This window comes from Leptodactylus fuscus, chromosome 5, assembly GCF_031893055.1.
Source record: "Leptodactylus fuscus isolate aLepFus1 chromosome 5, aLepFus1.hap2, whole genome shotgun sequence".
Taxonomy (NCBI): Eukaryota; Metazoa; Chordata; class Amphibia; order Anura; family Leptodactylidae; genus Leptodactylus; species Leptodactylus fuscus.
The window spans coordinates 197,800,580-197,815,741 of NC_134269.1; the positions used below are offsets into that span (position 1 = coordinate 197,800,580).

At 40.4% G+C, this 15,162-nt stretch overlaps 1 protein-coding gene across 2 annotated transcripts in view; it reads left to right on the forward strand.

The window, feature by feature from the left end:
• Nucleotides 1-15,162, forward strand: part of GABRG2 (gamma-aminobutyric acid type A receptor subunit gamma2) — a 79,435-nt gene that overhangs the window by 42,931 nt on the left and 21,342 nt on the right. For both annotated transcript variants that reach the window (XM_075275027.1, XM_075275028.1), the window contains exons 5-6: nt 5,897-5,979; nt 7,677-7,814. In XM_075275027.1, coding sequence (XP_075131128.1) covers nt 5,897-5,979; nt 7,677-7,814 — 221 coding nt within the window. The remainder of the gene's footprint in view (nt 1-5,896; nt 5,980-7,676; nt 7,815-15,162) is intronic.

Sequence of the window (15,162 nt, forward strand, 5' to 3'; positions counted from 1 at the left end):
GAAATGACATACATGTACATTCAATCTTAACAAAAAATGTTTGCTTTTTAATAGTAAACAATTTCCTTTTGAAGAGCAACTTAACATACTGTACAGTAGTAAAGGTACACGTAACAATGGAGGCTAAAATAGTATTCAATTGTTTAAGGATGTTCCCATTATATAATGTTATGGAATATCATCAGGTTATGCTATAAATTTATGACTAGGTGGTAGGGTTTGATCTCATCATGTGAACAAAGGAACTGAGGTCCCTCCGGGTCTTTGCCTGTCTAGTGTTTCTTCCATCAACCCAGATTTACATTGGCAGGAATGATGCAATGCAAGAATAAAACTTTTTTTTACAAATTGAATGCCCTTCAATTGGGAATTGGTGGGGATCCACCTGTTGGTACCCCTGAAGATCAGCTGTTTTCCAGAGCACACATCTCCCACCATTGCTAATATGGCATTTACTGGTACTGCAGCAGAGTCCTATAGACTTAAATAGGACCAATGCTGTACCCATAACCACCTCTACTAAAAGTGTGGAGTGTGAGCAAAACCCAGTATGTATACAAATATTAAATTTCCTCTTTAAATAAACTTTAACTTCAGGATCAAAATGAGCAAAAGAAAATACAGTCTTAACTTCAGGCAAAAACAAAATAAAAACCTGCTCGTCTGAGCAACTAACTAAACGGAACAGATAACTTAACTATACATGTGGCTTACTTCCAGTGTATGTCTCGTACCGTTTAGTCTGGAGTCTATGGTATTGAATTTCTGTAGGGTCTCATGGTAACTTTTCTGGTTCTAGCTCTTGCTCTGTCACTACTTGGGTGATATATTCTGGGGTTTACTTTTTAGGGTTCACCTTATTTCTAATTATCAACATGAACTCCACTAGCTAAGGCCGATAAGAGTGCTCCTTTATCCAGTCCCCAGTTACTTTCTTGTAGTTCAGCATTGGTACAAGGTTTGCTTTATTGTTCGCAGGACACTATTAATGTGATATTCGGATCTTGGGTCAATAATAGTGTAATAAATTCCCTGTGAAGTTAGTAGTAGCTTGGTGAGTTGTCAGTTCAGTGAATTACCCATCAATTGTCATCCTATTACTTGCGGTTACTTAATTTAGCATTAGACGGATGAATGAGTAATAGTGTGTCTCTCATATTCTATAGCTATATATGTCACAACCTACATTGCACTGTTTTTAGATAGTACATGAAATCTTAGTCATCAGTTCTAGAAAAACAATCTTTTGGCAAAGTTAAACGTCACTATAATATTTGCCATTTAGAACTAAATACAGATATTTCAAATTATTGAATGAGTAAAAAGGCTTTCAGTTTTGAGCGCAGATTTATTGCAGTAAGGTTTTTATACTATGGCGGAATATCTAAAAAAAATGCACAGAAAATAAAATTTAAATAATTGCGAAGGCCTCGTTCATATCTGCGTTTGAATTCCGTCCAGGGGAGTTCACATGAGGACCCCCTGAATGGAATACCAAACACAACTGCAAGCGGTGTGCCAGTAAAAGCACACGGACCCCATAGACTATAATGGGGCCCGTGTGCTTGCCGCCAGATCTCTGCAGGGACCCTGCGGACAGGAAAGTAGTTTGCAATCTATTTTCCTGCCCGCATTATTCATGCAGGCAGCATGCGGCAAGCACAGGGATCCCATTATAGTCTATGGGGTCCGTGTGCTTTTACTGGCACACTGCTTGCAGTTGCGTTCGGTATTCCGTTTTGGGGGTTCCCCATGCGGACTCCCCGAGCGGAATACTGAACACAGATGTGGGGGTAATGGAAAATTAAAAAATGTGAAGATTTTTTTTTCAGAATCTGCCTGTAAAAAGATATATGTGTTTGTGTGATAAATGTCCTTTAAAGGATATTACAAATAGCACCTGTAGGTTGAGGCCCCACGTTGCAAAAATGCAGCTTTTTTTTTAATAACTTTATTATCAATGTGTCCTTCCTTACTTTTTCTTGGGATAACATATCCCAAGGTGGTCGTATAAGATGCACAACTTTTTGAAACAACATTTTGCAATACTCTTAGTAGATATCTATCCTTTATGTGTCTATGCATAGCCATCCTCTGGATGTGATGTGGATTGCAGCCTTTCAAGAGTTTAGTTAGGAATGGGACCCCTTAACTAAATTCTAGCTTCTATATCTATAACTTTATATGTCATTAATGTACATATGAACGTGGGTTGCCCTGATGGCTCTGTTCACTCAGTTGTTGTGAATTCCACCAAGAAAATGGGAAGACATTTTTATGGTTTACGGTTAAGGTTATAATGGCTATTTGTAGAGATATCACAGTTCTGGGATTGTAATATAACAAATCCAAGTTACCTGTTTTAGGCTGAGGCCCCACGTTGTGGAAACGCAGCTTTTTTTGTTGCAGATTTTGTTGCGTTTTTTTGAGCTAAAGCCAAAAATGGGTAGACAAGGAATGGGAAATATACAGGAAGTTCTTCTACAGTACTTCTACCTTCTACTCAATCAATCCATTTGGCTTTGGCTCAAAAAACTGCAGCAAAATCTGCAACAAAAAAGCTGGGTATCCGTGTCGTGGGGCCACAGCCTTACATTTGTTTTTGAATACAATATAAAAGGAATTTGTTTAGTACATTGCTCTTGATACTCCTTGCACCGCCCGAGGGAAAACAAAGCATGATAAATTTGTCCCGTGGGGCCCCGGCCTCAAAATGTATTGGCTACTTATGTTGCAACTAACGTAAAAAGAACAAAGCTGAGAAAATGAAAAGAATCCATTGGCAACAACGTTGGGGTCCATCTAAACTTGACCATTGCTCTCAAAGTATATGTTGGCGTCAGAACACGTTGGGACTGGGAGTTGGAGTTCTGCAGTAGATGAAGAGTCACAGATAGAAGATCACTGCTTTATATGTCCTGCGAAGCCAGAACTTCCATGGATTGTTGAGAAAATCTTCAAACAATAGCAATCTGTTTTTTTCCTTCAAGCAATGTTGTGTAAGATTTATAGAGCTCCAAACTTTCTGCTGTCAGCTCAGTTACATGTCAGTCATCTCTCAATGTGAATGACAGAAGAGGCATTTCAGCAAATATACATAGAGCTGGGGATGTAATCTAAGCATTTAATTCTAAATACAATACAAGGTATCTTGTCAAACATTAATGCATTACCGATATTTAAGTAGAAGCATTTGTAGCAGCAATTTCTGTCACAAAGTAAACTCCCTCCTGGGATATTCTGTTATAAATACATAATATGAGATAATTAGTGACAGTGACTCATTTAGCCAGTGTTATAAATAGATTATTTCCTAGTCCTGGTATCCTCATTGAGCCATTCTGCTGGAAATTACAGCAGTGAATTTCACGATTTGTCTAGATTAGGGTATAGTATCCAGACGGAGATTGTCAATTAGTTCATTTAACCACTTCAAAGTCACCATTGCAGCAAAGTCATTTGCATACAACCTTTATACACTGTCTACCAATCAGTATTTGGACACCCATGCAAATGAAGATATCTGCGGTCGGGATGTACGTCACGCCTTCCGCCGTTACATATCGTGTAGGAAACAGCATTGGCATTAGTCGCATGTAAGATCATGAAGTGCAGAGTTGTCTGATTTCGAGAAAGGGGTAATTAATTCTCGGGCATCACAGACCTGATTAATGTTACTTCCAGGATGACAACGCCAGCTGTCATGTAGCGAGGTCTACCATGGCTTGGTACAGTGACAATCAGGTTAACCGACTGGACTGGCCTGTCCAGAGCCCAGACTTGAACCCTAAGGGGTGCAGCAGCCCTCCAAAATCAGTGAAAGAACTTACCTGTCTTCTCCAAGCCGAATGGAATAAAATATCACTAGCCGTCATACAAGGACTTGTGGAAAGCATGCCCCCGAGGGTTGAGGCTGTAATTGCCGCTCATGGAGGTTCTAGCAACTATTGAATATGAAGAAAAATTTTTTTTCTATTCTACCACAAGTGTCCAAGTACTTATTGGTAGACAGTGTAGCAGCACTTTCAATCCCACTGAACAAGAGGTCCATGACCACCCAAACCAGCCACCGACTTCAAATATTGCTTTTCACTTAAAAGCAGGACAGTTACGCACCTACAGCAAATGTGGGGTGAGCTTGAGGCAACACTCAGGGGAATAGTTAAAGGGGTTGTCCCATCACAAGGATCCTATCTATACTGCTTGATAATGTGGATGTAAGATTTTTCCTAAATACACTGCTTCAGCAAAACTGCTTTGTTTGTCCACTATCTTACTTTATTCAATTCTTTGTGCCCACAGCCCTGACCTAGCTACTCATGAGTCAAGTGATGTATCTGCTGCTCTCAGGGGGGAGGGAGGAGGGGCTAAGTGCAGGGGAGCGAGCCTGTGTATCTAGCTATTCCTGTGTCTACACCATGTGACCTAGGTCCTGTTAGCAGATAGGGGAGAGGAGCTGCTTTCATTTCTTCTCTTCTCCCAGTTATAAGGCTAGCTAATTCAATTGTGTTCATTATGGCAGAGACAGGCAGTCTCTGTATGTAACACAGAATGGAGTTGCTGCTTCCTGTACTTCATAATCCAATATGGGTGGGCGGAGCTACACATGAATTTGGGGGCGGAGCTAAATGGCAGGTTATATGTGAAACCCCGCCCACCAAATGATGCAAGAAACCAGGAAGAAAGAAGATTTTACAGCAGTAAAGACTGATGAGTATGCGAGGTGGGAACACCCCTTTAAAGACGCAAGGGCACTGGTGCAAAAAAAATCAGCTTTAGCCCCCTGCATAACTTCTCCTCAAACCAACCGCTGAATCCTACCCATATATTTTAGCTTCCCGTCTTTCTTATCTCTTTGGAGTGCTCCCAACAATGTCATTGTGCCCCCTTTTGTGCCCCAGCCTCCCCATGCCTATGTTATGTGTTTTTTAAATTAAAAGGTGTTTAATTTTATTTTTTCATTATTATTTATACTTTTATTCTTAACCTTTGTGACATTTTTTTTTTTTTTTTTTTTTTTTTTAGTTTTTTCCTGTCTCCCAAGGGGACTTGAACCTAAGATTTGCTGATCTCCAGTGCAGTGTATTGCAATACTTTAAATGACATCATAATGCATATAGGTAAACCATATGCAATAGGGATAGGCAGCCAGGGGGCAGTTGATCGGTTTCCTGGCTGACATGACAACCCAGGGTGGGGTGAGGGGTGGAGGTGATCTTACCCCACAAACCACCAAGATGTCGTGATTTGTATTGTTCCTGGCATCTGAGAGGTTATGCCTCCAGAGTCAGAGTATGTGTTCCAGGTCTTAGCTGTGGTCCATAGCCGAGGACTGGAAGTTATGCCATAGACACAGTTCCCATTCCAATGGCATGAAAGTGCCGTTCTATTACAGTAGTAATAGTATGGCATGGAGTGGGAAGGGATTACACATTTTCACAAATTAAAATTTTAAATATTTTCATGAACCATCTTAGTGATGATAGTCTTCTGTCTTGATCAGTTGCAAATGGATAGAAATGGTGTCAAGGTGGAATGGAGGAATGGTGTCATAGTCACGGTGGAGAGGTGCTAGTTATCAGACTTGGACACTAAATTCATGACAATCCAGCCAAAATAAGAAAGTCAGAGCTGGGTGTCTGACAAGCGGCAGGCCATGGAACGTATCCATTGATGTTCTGTGTATTAGGATTTTCTAGACTGTTTGATGATAGACAAAAGGCGTTTTAGTCTAATGTATCCGAAGCGACAAGCCAGTAGAGTATCCTATGCTATAATGAATTAAATAAACAAATTACATAAATTCTACCAATAAAAGGCCCTCTCTGTTCACGTGCCTTTGTAAATTATAGCTAATACTGCTTATTATAACATATTTCTATTAATGTGCTTGTAGGCTTACCATAGATGCGGAGTGTCAGCTTCAGCTACATAACTTTCCAATGGATGAGCATTCCTGTCCTCTGGAATTTTCAAGCTGTAAGTATTACAAACATGGAAAGTAATTTCTAGTATTTATTTAAGTATAATGTATATTATGTTTTATGATTTTACATATTGGTTTTATAGTTTTATGACTTGACATGGTATAGTTCCTTTAAGCTAGAGAAATGCACAACATAAACATACATGCTACCGAATTTCTGCAATTCTAGAGATGAGCGAGTAGTACTCGATCGAGTAGGTATTCAATCGAATACTACGGTATTCGAAATACTCGTACTCGATCAAGTACCACTCGCTATTCGGATGGAAAAGTTCGATGCAGAACCAGCATTGATTGGCCGAATACTATACAGTCGGCCAATCAACGCTGGTTCTTCTCCTACCTTTAGAAGTCTTCTCCGTGCAGCTTCCCCGTGGCGTCTTCCGGCTCTTCATTCACTCTGCCAGGCATCGGGTCTGGGCAGAGCCGACTGCGCATGTCTGCTTGTAGTGCGGGCATGCGCAGTCGGCTCTGCCCAGGCCCGAGAAACCAATAGAAGCCAATGCAGTAATAATTGACACACAGGTTCGTTTCCATCGTGAATATGAACCATGATACGTGCGTGAAATTTAGTGAAATCCCATCTATTGCATTGATACTGTAGACCACCGCAAAAATGGAAGAAGCAAATAGCTGCAAACACTTCAATAAATTAGAGACAAGAAACACATTAGCCTTTGTCAATCAAAGTTCACTTTAGGATGACCATATAGGTTGCCACTATCTTAATGTTTCCTGAAATACCACAGAGTGAAATACAGCAGAACAAATATCTTGACGTCCATACTGAACGCACCAATGGAGAAAGTTGAGAAAATCTGGCAGAGGAAGCAGCACAGTCATTGTGCTAGATGACACTGAGCTCCTAAAATTTACAGTCTGGAAATTATAGAGTTAAAATTAGGGTTGAGCGATCAGGATCGGTGATCAAGCAAATTTCATGATCGGGATCGGCTTGAAAATGATTGCAGATCGGATTTTAAAAACGATCCTGAAATCTCAAGATCGGCTCAACCCTAGTTAAAATAGATAAAAAAATATCTTAGGCGAAGGCGCCATGTTGTGAACAAGCAGCTTTTTTTGTGAAGTTTTTTTGAGCCAAAGCCAAAAATGGCAACAAAAGGAATTGAAAATATATAGAAAACTCTTATACTTCTCCCTTCTGCTCAATCCACTCCTGACTTTTGCTCAAAAAACCGCAACAAAATCTGCAACAAAAAAAGCTTTTATTCTGCCGAGCCTTAGATGGGGATTTTGTAGCAGCAAATCCACTGAACGTACACCAGGGGGGAAATACATCATTCCTTTTACGCCAGTTTTTGGGTGTGGAGGTATTATATTGTGGCACAAGACGCCTTCTTGCCCAAACGTGTGCCAAAAACCTTGATCCACGTCTTGTTTTGCCATATTGTGCAAACGTGCAAGAAGCAGGATGGGGCTGACAAATTGATCAGAACTCACAAGAGTTTGCCGGCATGACATATTATGGAAATTGATGCCAGTTCCAGATTTTGTTTCTACCGCAGGAACGTCTGACTGATTTATAAGTAGGCTGCAGCCTCTTCATAAAGGTCCCAGTCCATGTATCAGTTGGACCCAATATTAAGACAGGGGTACAATACGTCATTGATAATAGATCTGGCCAGTGTGTGTGCATGTCTTTATGCTGTTTAACTCATTACTTCCATAGATGGATACCCAAAAGAAGAAATCATCTATCAATGGAAGAGAAGCTCAGTTGAAGTTGGAGATGTAAGATCATGGAGACTTTATCAGTTCTCATTTGTTGGGCTACGCAATACAACAGAAGAGGTGAAGACAACGTCAGGTAAGCAAAAATTTCCACTGAGACCTATCAGTGATAACTATAGATGACAAGGTGATGTGGAATACTGACTGCACCTCCATTACTGTACTGGGACATCATAATGTGATAATGTGTACACGTGACATTATTATAAGTATTTGTTTTCTTATATTCCTATGTCGCAGTGTACACAGTGATCTTTTTGTGTGTGCATTATCCCTGTGCTGTGATGTCAATAGTGAGATCAACGTGTATATTATTTCTGAACTGTGACATTACTGTGTGCATGATCTGTACTATGATATCACTGTATTATGATAAGATAATTCTGTAATAGTCCCACCATGGGGAAATTCAGTGTGTTACAGCACCATAGATAACACACATATTGCAAGGAAGAACACAGACAAGCTCATAGCAGATAGAAAAGATACTAGGAGTCATAGCAACTAAGAAGAAAAGAAAGACTCAGGATCATTTAGTTCTCTGTGCGGAGTGATCTTCGCTTAGCCTGATGATGATTATACAGCCTGACCACGGTTGAGAGGAAGGATCGCCGATAGCTCCTTCTCACACTTGGGGTGAAGCACTGCCCAGTGCTATCATGGTCTCATACATGGGATGGAAGTTGTTCTCCAGAATGGAGCTCACCCCAGACAGTATCCTTCTGTCACCTACTACCTGTACTGGGTCCAGGGGGCTCCCCAGGACAGAGCTGGCCCTTCTAAACAGCCTGTCAAGTCTATTTCTATCCTTGGCTGGTATGCTACTCCCCCAGAAGGCCACTCCGAAGAAGATGGCTGATGCTACTTAAGAGTTGAAAAAGCCCCTAAGAAATGCCCACTGGACTCCAAAAGTCCTCAGCCTCCTGAGCAGGTAGAGCTTGTTGTGACCCTTTCTGTGCAGCGCATCCAGGTGATCAGCCCAGTCCAGCTTATTATTGAGGAGCGCACCCAGGTACTTATAGGTCTTAACTATCTTAATGCCCGTTCCCTAGATGTCCATGGGTTTTGGATCATATCTCCGCTTACTAAAGTCAATCACCATTACCTTGTTCTTCCCAGCATTAAGAGATAAGATAAGATAATCCTTTAATAGTCCCACATTACGGAAATTTCAGCATGTTACAGCAGCATAGTAATACAGATACAGGATAATACACAGTAATATATTACAGACGTAGACACACATAAGCTGAGAAGAGAAGATATATTAGGAGTCCATAGCAGCTAAGGAAAAACGGAAGAGAAAGAGGAAGACCTCATGGTCATCGTCATAATCATTAGTTCTCTGTGCGGAGAGATCTTCGCTTGTTCTGATGTAGATTATACAGCCTGGTCGCAGTTGGAAGGAAGGACCTGCGATACCGCTCCTTCTCACACTTGGGGTGAAGCAGACGGTCACTTACAGTGCTGCCAAGTCCCATCAAGGTCCCATACATGGGGTGGGATTTGTTCTCCCGCATGGAGGTCACCACAGACAGTATCCTTCTGTCACCCACCACCTGTACTGGGTCCAAGGGGCTCCCCAGGACAGAGCTGGCCCTTCTGATCAGCCTGTCAAGTCTATTTCTGTCCCTGGTTGATATACTGCTCCCTCAGCAGGCCACACCGTAAAAGATGGCTGAGGCAACCACAGAGTTGAAGAAGGCCCTAAGAATTATCCTTGTAATGTGATATCATTCTGTGCATCATCCGTATAATGTTACAGTGTTTATTATCCCTTTACTGTGACATCAATGTGAGTATTATCCCTGTACTTTGATACCACTGTGTGCATTATCCATATAATGTTATCATGTTTATTATCCCTATACGGTGAGATCACTGTTGTATCCCTATACTGTGAGATCACTGTATTATCCCTATACTGTGAGATCACTGTGTGCATTATCCATCTAATCTTGCCTTGTTTATTATCCCTATACCGTAACCTCACTGTATTATCCCTGTATTGTGAAATCACTGTGTGCCTTATTCCTGTATTGAGACACCATTGTGTGTATTATCCTGGTACTGTAAACACTATGTGCATTATCCCTGTGTGCAACAGAGTCTACAATAATTGTAGAGGTAGAGGGCAGAGGGGGGCCCATTATACATTTTGCTATGGGTTCCTAAGGTCTACAGCTCTTGATAAAACCACAACAAGTAGCAAATAGTCCATAGAAAGCCACTCTCAAATACTCACCTACAGTCCCCTTGACATTGGTGAATCAAAATCAAGAGCACGGACAGGTAAGTTTATTAAAGTTCCTAAATCTTAAATGTACCTGTTTCCAGATTCATTAATACCTGTCAATAGCGATCTCCGATTTCCATAATATATAGAAGCAGAATAGAGATGAGTGAGTAGTACTCGATCGAGTAGGTGTTCGATTGAATACTACGGTATTCGAAATACTCGTACTCGATTTAGTATCACTAGCTGTGCGAAGTTAAGATTCGATGCAGAACCAGCGTTGATTGGCAGAATGCTATAAATTGCCAATCAATGCTGGTTCTTCTCTTACCTTTAGAAGTCTTCTCCCTGTGCAGCGTCGCTGTGTCCTCTTCCGGCTCTGCATTCACTCTGCTTAGGCATCGGGCCTGGGCAGAGCCGACTGCGCATGTCCGCGCGGGCGCGGGCGTGCGCAGTCGGCTCTGCCTAGGCCCGATGCCTAGCAGAGTGAATTCAAGGCAAGAAGAGGACACGGGGACGCTGCGCAGGGAAAAGAATGCAGCCTGACCCTCACTCATGGACTTGGTTAGTAGAATTTAATCGAATGTTGCATACCCCTGAAACGAGCATTTCCCCCCATAGATTATAATGTGTGCGGCTGTTCGAATCGGATTTCGAACCCCGAACATTTTAGTGTTCGCTCATCTCTACTGATGAATAATAACGGCCCTTTCCATCTTCATCCGTACGGCCTCATTATTTCGGCATACAGCTTCATCCCATTAATATGGTGATGTTGATTCATTTCACATGTTTTTATATAAAGTAATCATTACATCTCCCGAGAAAAGGAGACATTGAAATACTTCGATAATAACCAGCAAATCAGAAAAAGTTTGACATTGCATATTTTCTTTGAAATAAAGGAGATCGGGGCTGTGCCGCTTTAAATATTGCTGAAAACACGGCATTTCTTTAAAAAATACCAGCTTATTACTCTTCATTTGGAAATCCATTCACCAACGTCTTTGAAATTCAATGTTCCTCTGAAGTATAAATCTGAATATAAATTGCATTGTTCTGTGCACTGGGGTGTTAAATCCTCCTCGCAGTAGGTGTACTAAGAAATAAGTTCAGATTCAGAATTCTACTAAAGCCAAAATGATGTATAGACATCCGGCGCTTGTGTTATCTTTCACAATAAATTGATGAACAGGTTCAATACGAATGGACCATATCAATTCAAAGTGTCCATTGTGTACAAAGTGACATATTCTTCTAGCCAAGCCGGAGGAGCTATGAATAATCGTGACAAGTTCCGGAGAGCACATTAATGTAATAATATGTATTTTGGAATTTGAATAGTTGGCATAGACAAATTGGGCAACATTTTGATAAAGCCTCTACATTCAGACTGGATCACATTCTCTTCTATAGTGTTTTAAAGGGAACCTGTCAAGTCTCCCGACATGTCTATATTAGAAGATAATTCTTTTTCCAAAAATATGGCAATTCAGGATTATCTTTTCACAGATTTCTTTTATAATGGTGGTGTTTCTCTTTGACAAATTTCAGGATACCAGTGTCCAATCTTAGACTTTGTAGTGACAACCCTTTGACAGAGGGAATGATAACTCTTAAACTGTCTACCAATATGTATTTGGACACCTGTGGTAGAATAGAAAACAACATTTATTCCTATTCAATAGTTGGTAGAGCCTCGACAAGCAGCAATTACATCCTCAACCTTCCGGGGCTTTCCACAAGTCCTTGCATCACGGTTAGTGATATTTTATTCCATTTGGCTTGGAGAAGACAGGTAAGTTCTTTCACCGATTTTGGATGGCTGCAGTTTCGGGGGGTCTGCCCACATTTGGGCGCATTCTGACAATCACCGCTCACCTTCCACTTTGTAATCACATAGGCCACTGTCCAATTTATGTAATTCAGTTCACTTGCTATGTTGACCATTACTGTGGTACTCCACAATTACTGCTTTCTTGAAATCGGACAACTCTGCAATTCGTGGCATCTTGCATGCGACTAATGCCCCGCTGTTTCCTACATGATATTTAACAGTGGAAGGTGTGATGTACATCACGACCACAGATATCTTCATTTGCATGGGTGTCCAAATACTTATTGGTAGACAGTGAAATTGTCAATGGGGCACATTTATTATTAAAGTTTTTAAATGGCGCTTGGCACAAAATTTGTTGAAAGTAGTATTTTTATGTTACCCTCACCTCTGAAAGGAGCGTGGTGGTGAAGAGGCAGAATATCAAAATGTCCACCTATCTGGAAACCCATGGGTCATGAGATCTTGGGCGATTAATAACCCAACTGGATTATGACCCAACTGGGTTATTAATTGCCCAAGATCTCATGACTCATGGGGCTCCAAACTGGTGGACATTTTTATGGAGGTGTTTATCAGAGAAGAAACTGCTGATCAGTTGGAGTCTGTATGCTGGAATCTCACTGATCATGAGAATTGGGTTGTTTTGCCCCCAGTTTGAATGGAGAGGCCTATTCACATTTTAGAAATATCATTTACACCAGTTTCTTTCCCCTAAAAGATTCCTGAAATATACAGCAACTAGTAGCTGGCATACATTTCAGTTTTGGCTCAAGACTTGGTAGTGGATACTCTTCACCATCAGGTCCATCATCTGGTAGAACAGAGATTTTAAAAGCTGGGGTGGAAACCTTGATAATTTTCCCCCAATATATTAATAAAAAAGTCTCACACCTCTAAGGCTAAGGCCCCACATTGTGGAAACGCAGCTTGTTTTGTTGCAGATTTTGTTGCCGTTTTTTGAGCCAAAGCCAGGAGTGGATTGAGCAGAAGGTAGAAGTATAAGAACTTCCTATATATTTCCCCTTTTTTATAGCCATTCTTGGCTTTGGCTAAAAAAAAATGAAGCAAAATCTGCAGCAAAAAAAGCTACGTTTTTGCAACGTGGGGCCTTAGCTTAAAACTGGAAAAATTTCACTTGTTTTTTGTAGTTGATGTGATCAGCAAACAAATATAAATAAAAAGTTCAAATTTAGTATTTGTGAGAAAACGGGAGCTTAAATCAGCAAACATACGTCAGGAAACAGGATGGATATTCTTTGATGTTTTTTCCGAGAATAATTATCGACATCACACGACGATACTGAGCTATTTTTAAATGCTTCTGAAATATCTCGCCAAACACTTTCTGGGGATGATATCATTAGTGGAATACTGAAATTATGTAGGCACTAGCAGAAATAAGGGGAGTCATACTGTGGGAATAGGTTGGATTTACTTACAGAAGAGGCATATAAGGCATGATCCTTTAGGCAGCTCCATGAATGGGATCTTGCTATAGTAAAAACGTACATTATCCTAAATCCAGAAAAGGCAAGAATTACCGTATCAAGACCATTGGGGAAAATGATATCTTGATAAATTGTGTATATGTATACAATTAGGAACATTGATTGTTATTGTTCTAAATGTATCTCCTTCATGCTCAGCGTAACATAATTGTTAACGCCCAGCACATTAATAGTGAGATGCATTCAGGAAAATACTTTGACTCCAGCAGCTAACCACCCAGACGGGTGTTTCAGGGACAAGTTTGCACCCCCGGTTATCCAAGAGGTTGCCATTACAGCCAGGAGGCCGAGCACAAAGGGAGTCTATGTGTGATGTACTACTATACAATGTATTACAGTACATTGCACTGTGGATCAGCAGATCCCAGGTTCAAGTTCCCTTTTGGGATTGACAAAAAGTAAAAAAAAAAAAATTAAGTTTTTAAACAGTCTGAAAAAATGAGCCAACGATGAAATGTTCAAAAAAATCCCACTTTTTAATAAAACATAATGTAAACAAAAATAAATAAATAAACAAACATGTCATATTTGACTCTAGAACACTTTGGGATACAGTAGAGTTGATGGTCTACTCAACGACTATAAAGGTACCAAGGGTGTGTGGCTTCAAAACAATTTCAAATCTTTACCCCTCTATTACTACACTTGACAGTTGGTATGGGGGATTGGGCTGATTTTGTGTTGATTGTGCTGTACTCAGTATAAGCAATTTACACTAAACATGGTGCAATATGACTAAACATCTCCACTTTGTTTCCATATGTACCAGGACAGTGTTCCAAAAGTCTTTTACTTTACTCAGATACAACTCTGCACGCTATGACATTGGGGTGAATTTTATAGAACATCCACACCTAGGAAAATTGTTAACTATCTTGAATTTTCCTCTTTCTATCTTTAGACTTTAAATTGTTTGGAAACGACCTATTAAACCTCCTCAGATTGATGGGTAGAATCTTTAAGATCATTGCTGATGTCTTTCCTCCTTGACCTACACTTGAACGCTTCAGACCAGCAAACTGCCAAAATGTCTGTTTTTATACAAATGTATAATGTTACAATTCTGATGATAAATGAATCAAGGGCATTTCAATAGCATCACTTGGTTACCACTTATCCTCTAAAGGGTGTACATAATTTTTGACACACACCGTTTTTGCATTCTGACCCAGTTTTCATATCAATGACTTATGACTATCATAATGTCATCATATAAGTTGATATTGAAAGAAAGCAAGTTGTCATCATTGGATTGTTTTTTGTATCTGTGATACAAAAGAAATAAATGTATGAATACTAAGCCAGGACTGGCGACTACACAGAGAGAGGATATAATGGAAATATTTGCATCTGTTCTCAACATGCTCCTGGCATGGCCTTACAAATACTACTGCAAAACACTGAAATAAACACTTTCATGTGAATAAAGCCTTAGTCAGGGGTAGGAATTGGGCTGAGGCAGGCAAAGGGTTGAGACATGAAATGTACAGTAGCCTGCTGCTTAAAGAGAGACTTCACGTTCCACAAAACCAAATAATGTCTAAACCAAATTTAGGTCATTGATAGGAGTAGAACCTACTTTAAGTTTATTGATGGCAGGACTTGATTTGGCAGATTTTCGTACAGACAAAATCTGGAAAAGTAATCCACATATAGAGGGGCATCGCTGTGCGGAAATTCCAGAGGAGCGCCAAAGCTCTTGAAACCCAAGATGAACTTGCAAGCTGATTTAGGATAAGGCCCCATGGGATGTCACACAGCTAAAAAGCGCTGAGGGAAAAACTTGCGGTCCAAACGGTGGTTTTTACCGCAAAGTGGGCATGGGATTCGCTAGAACACC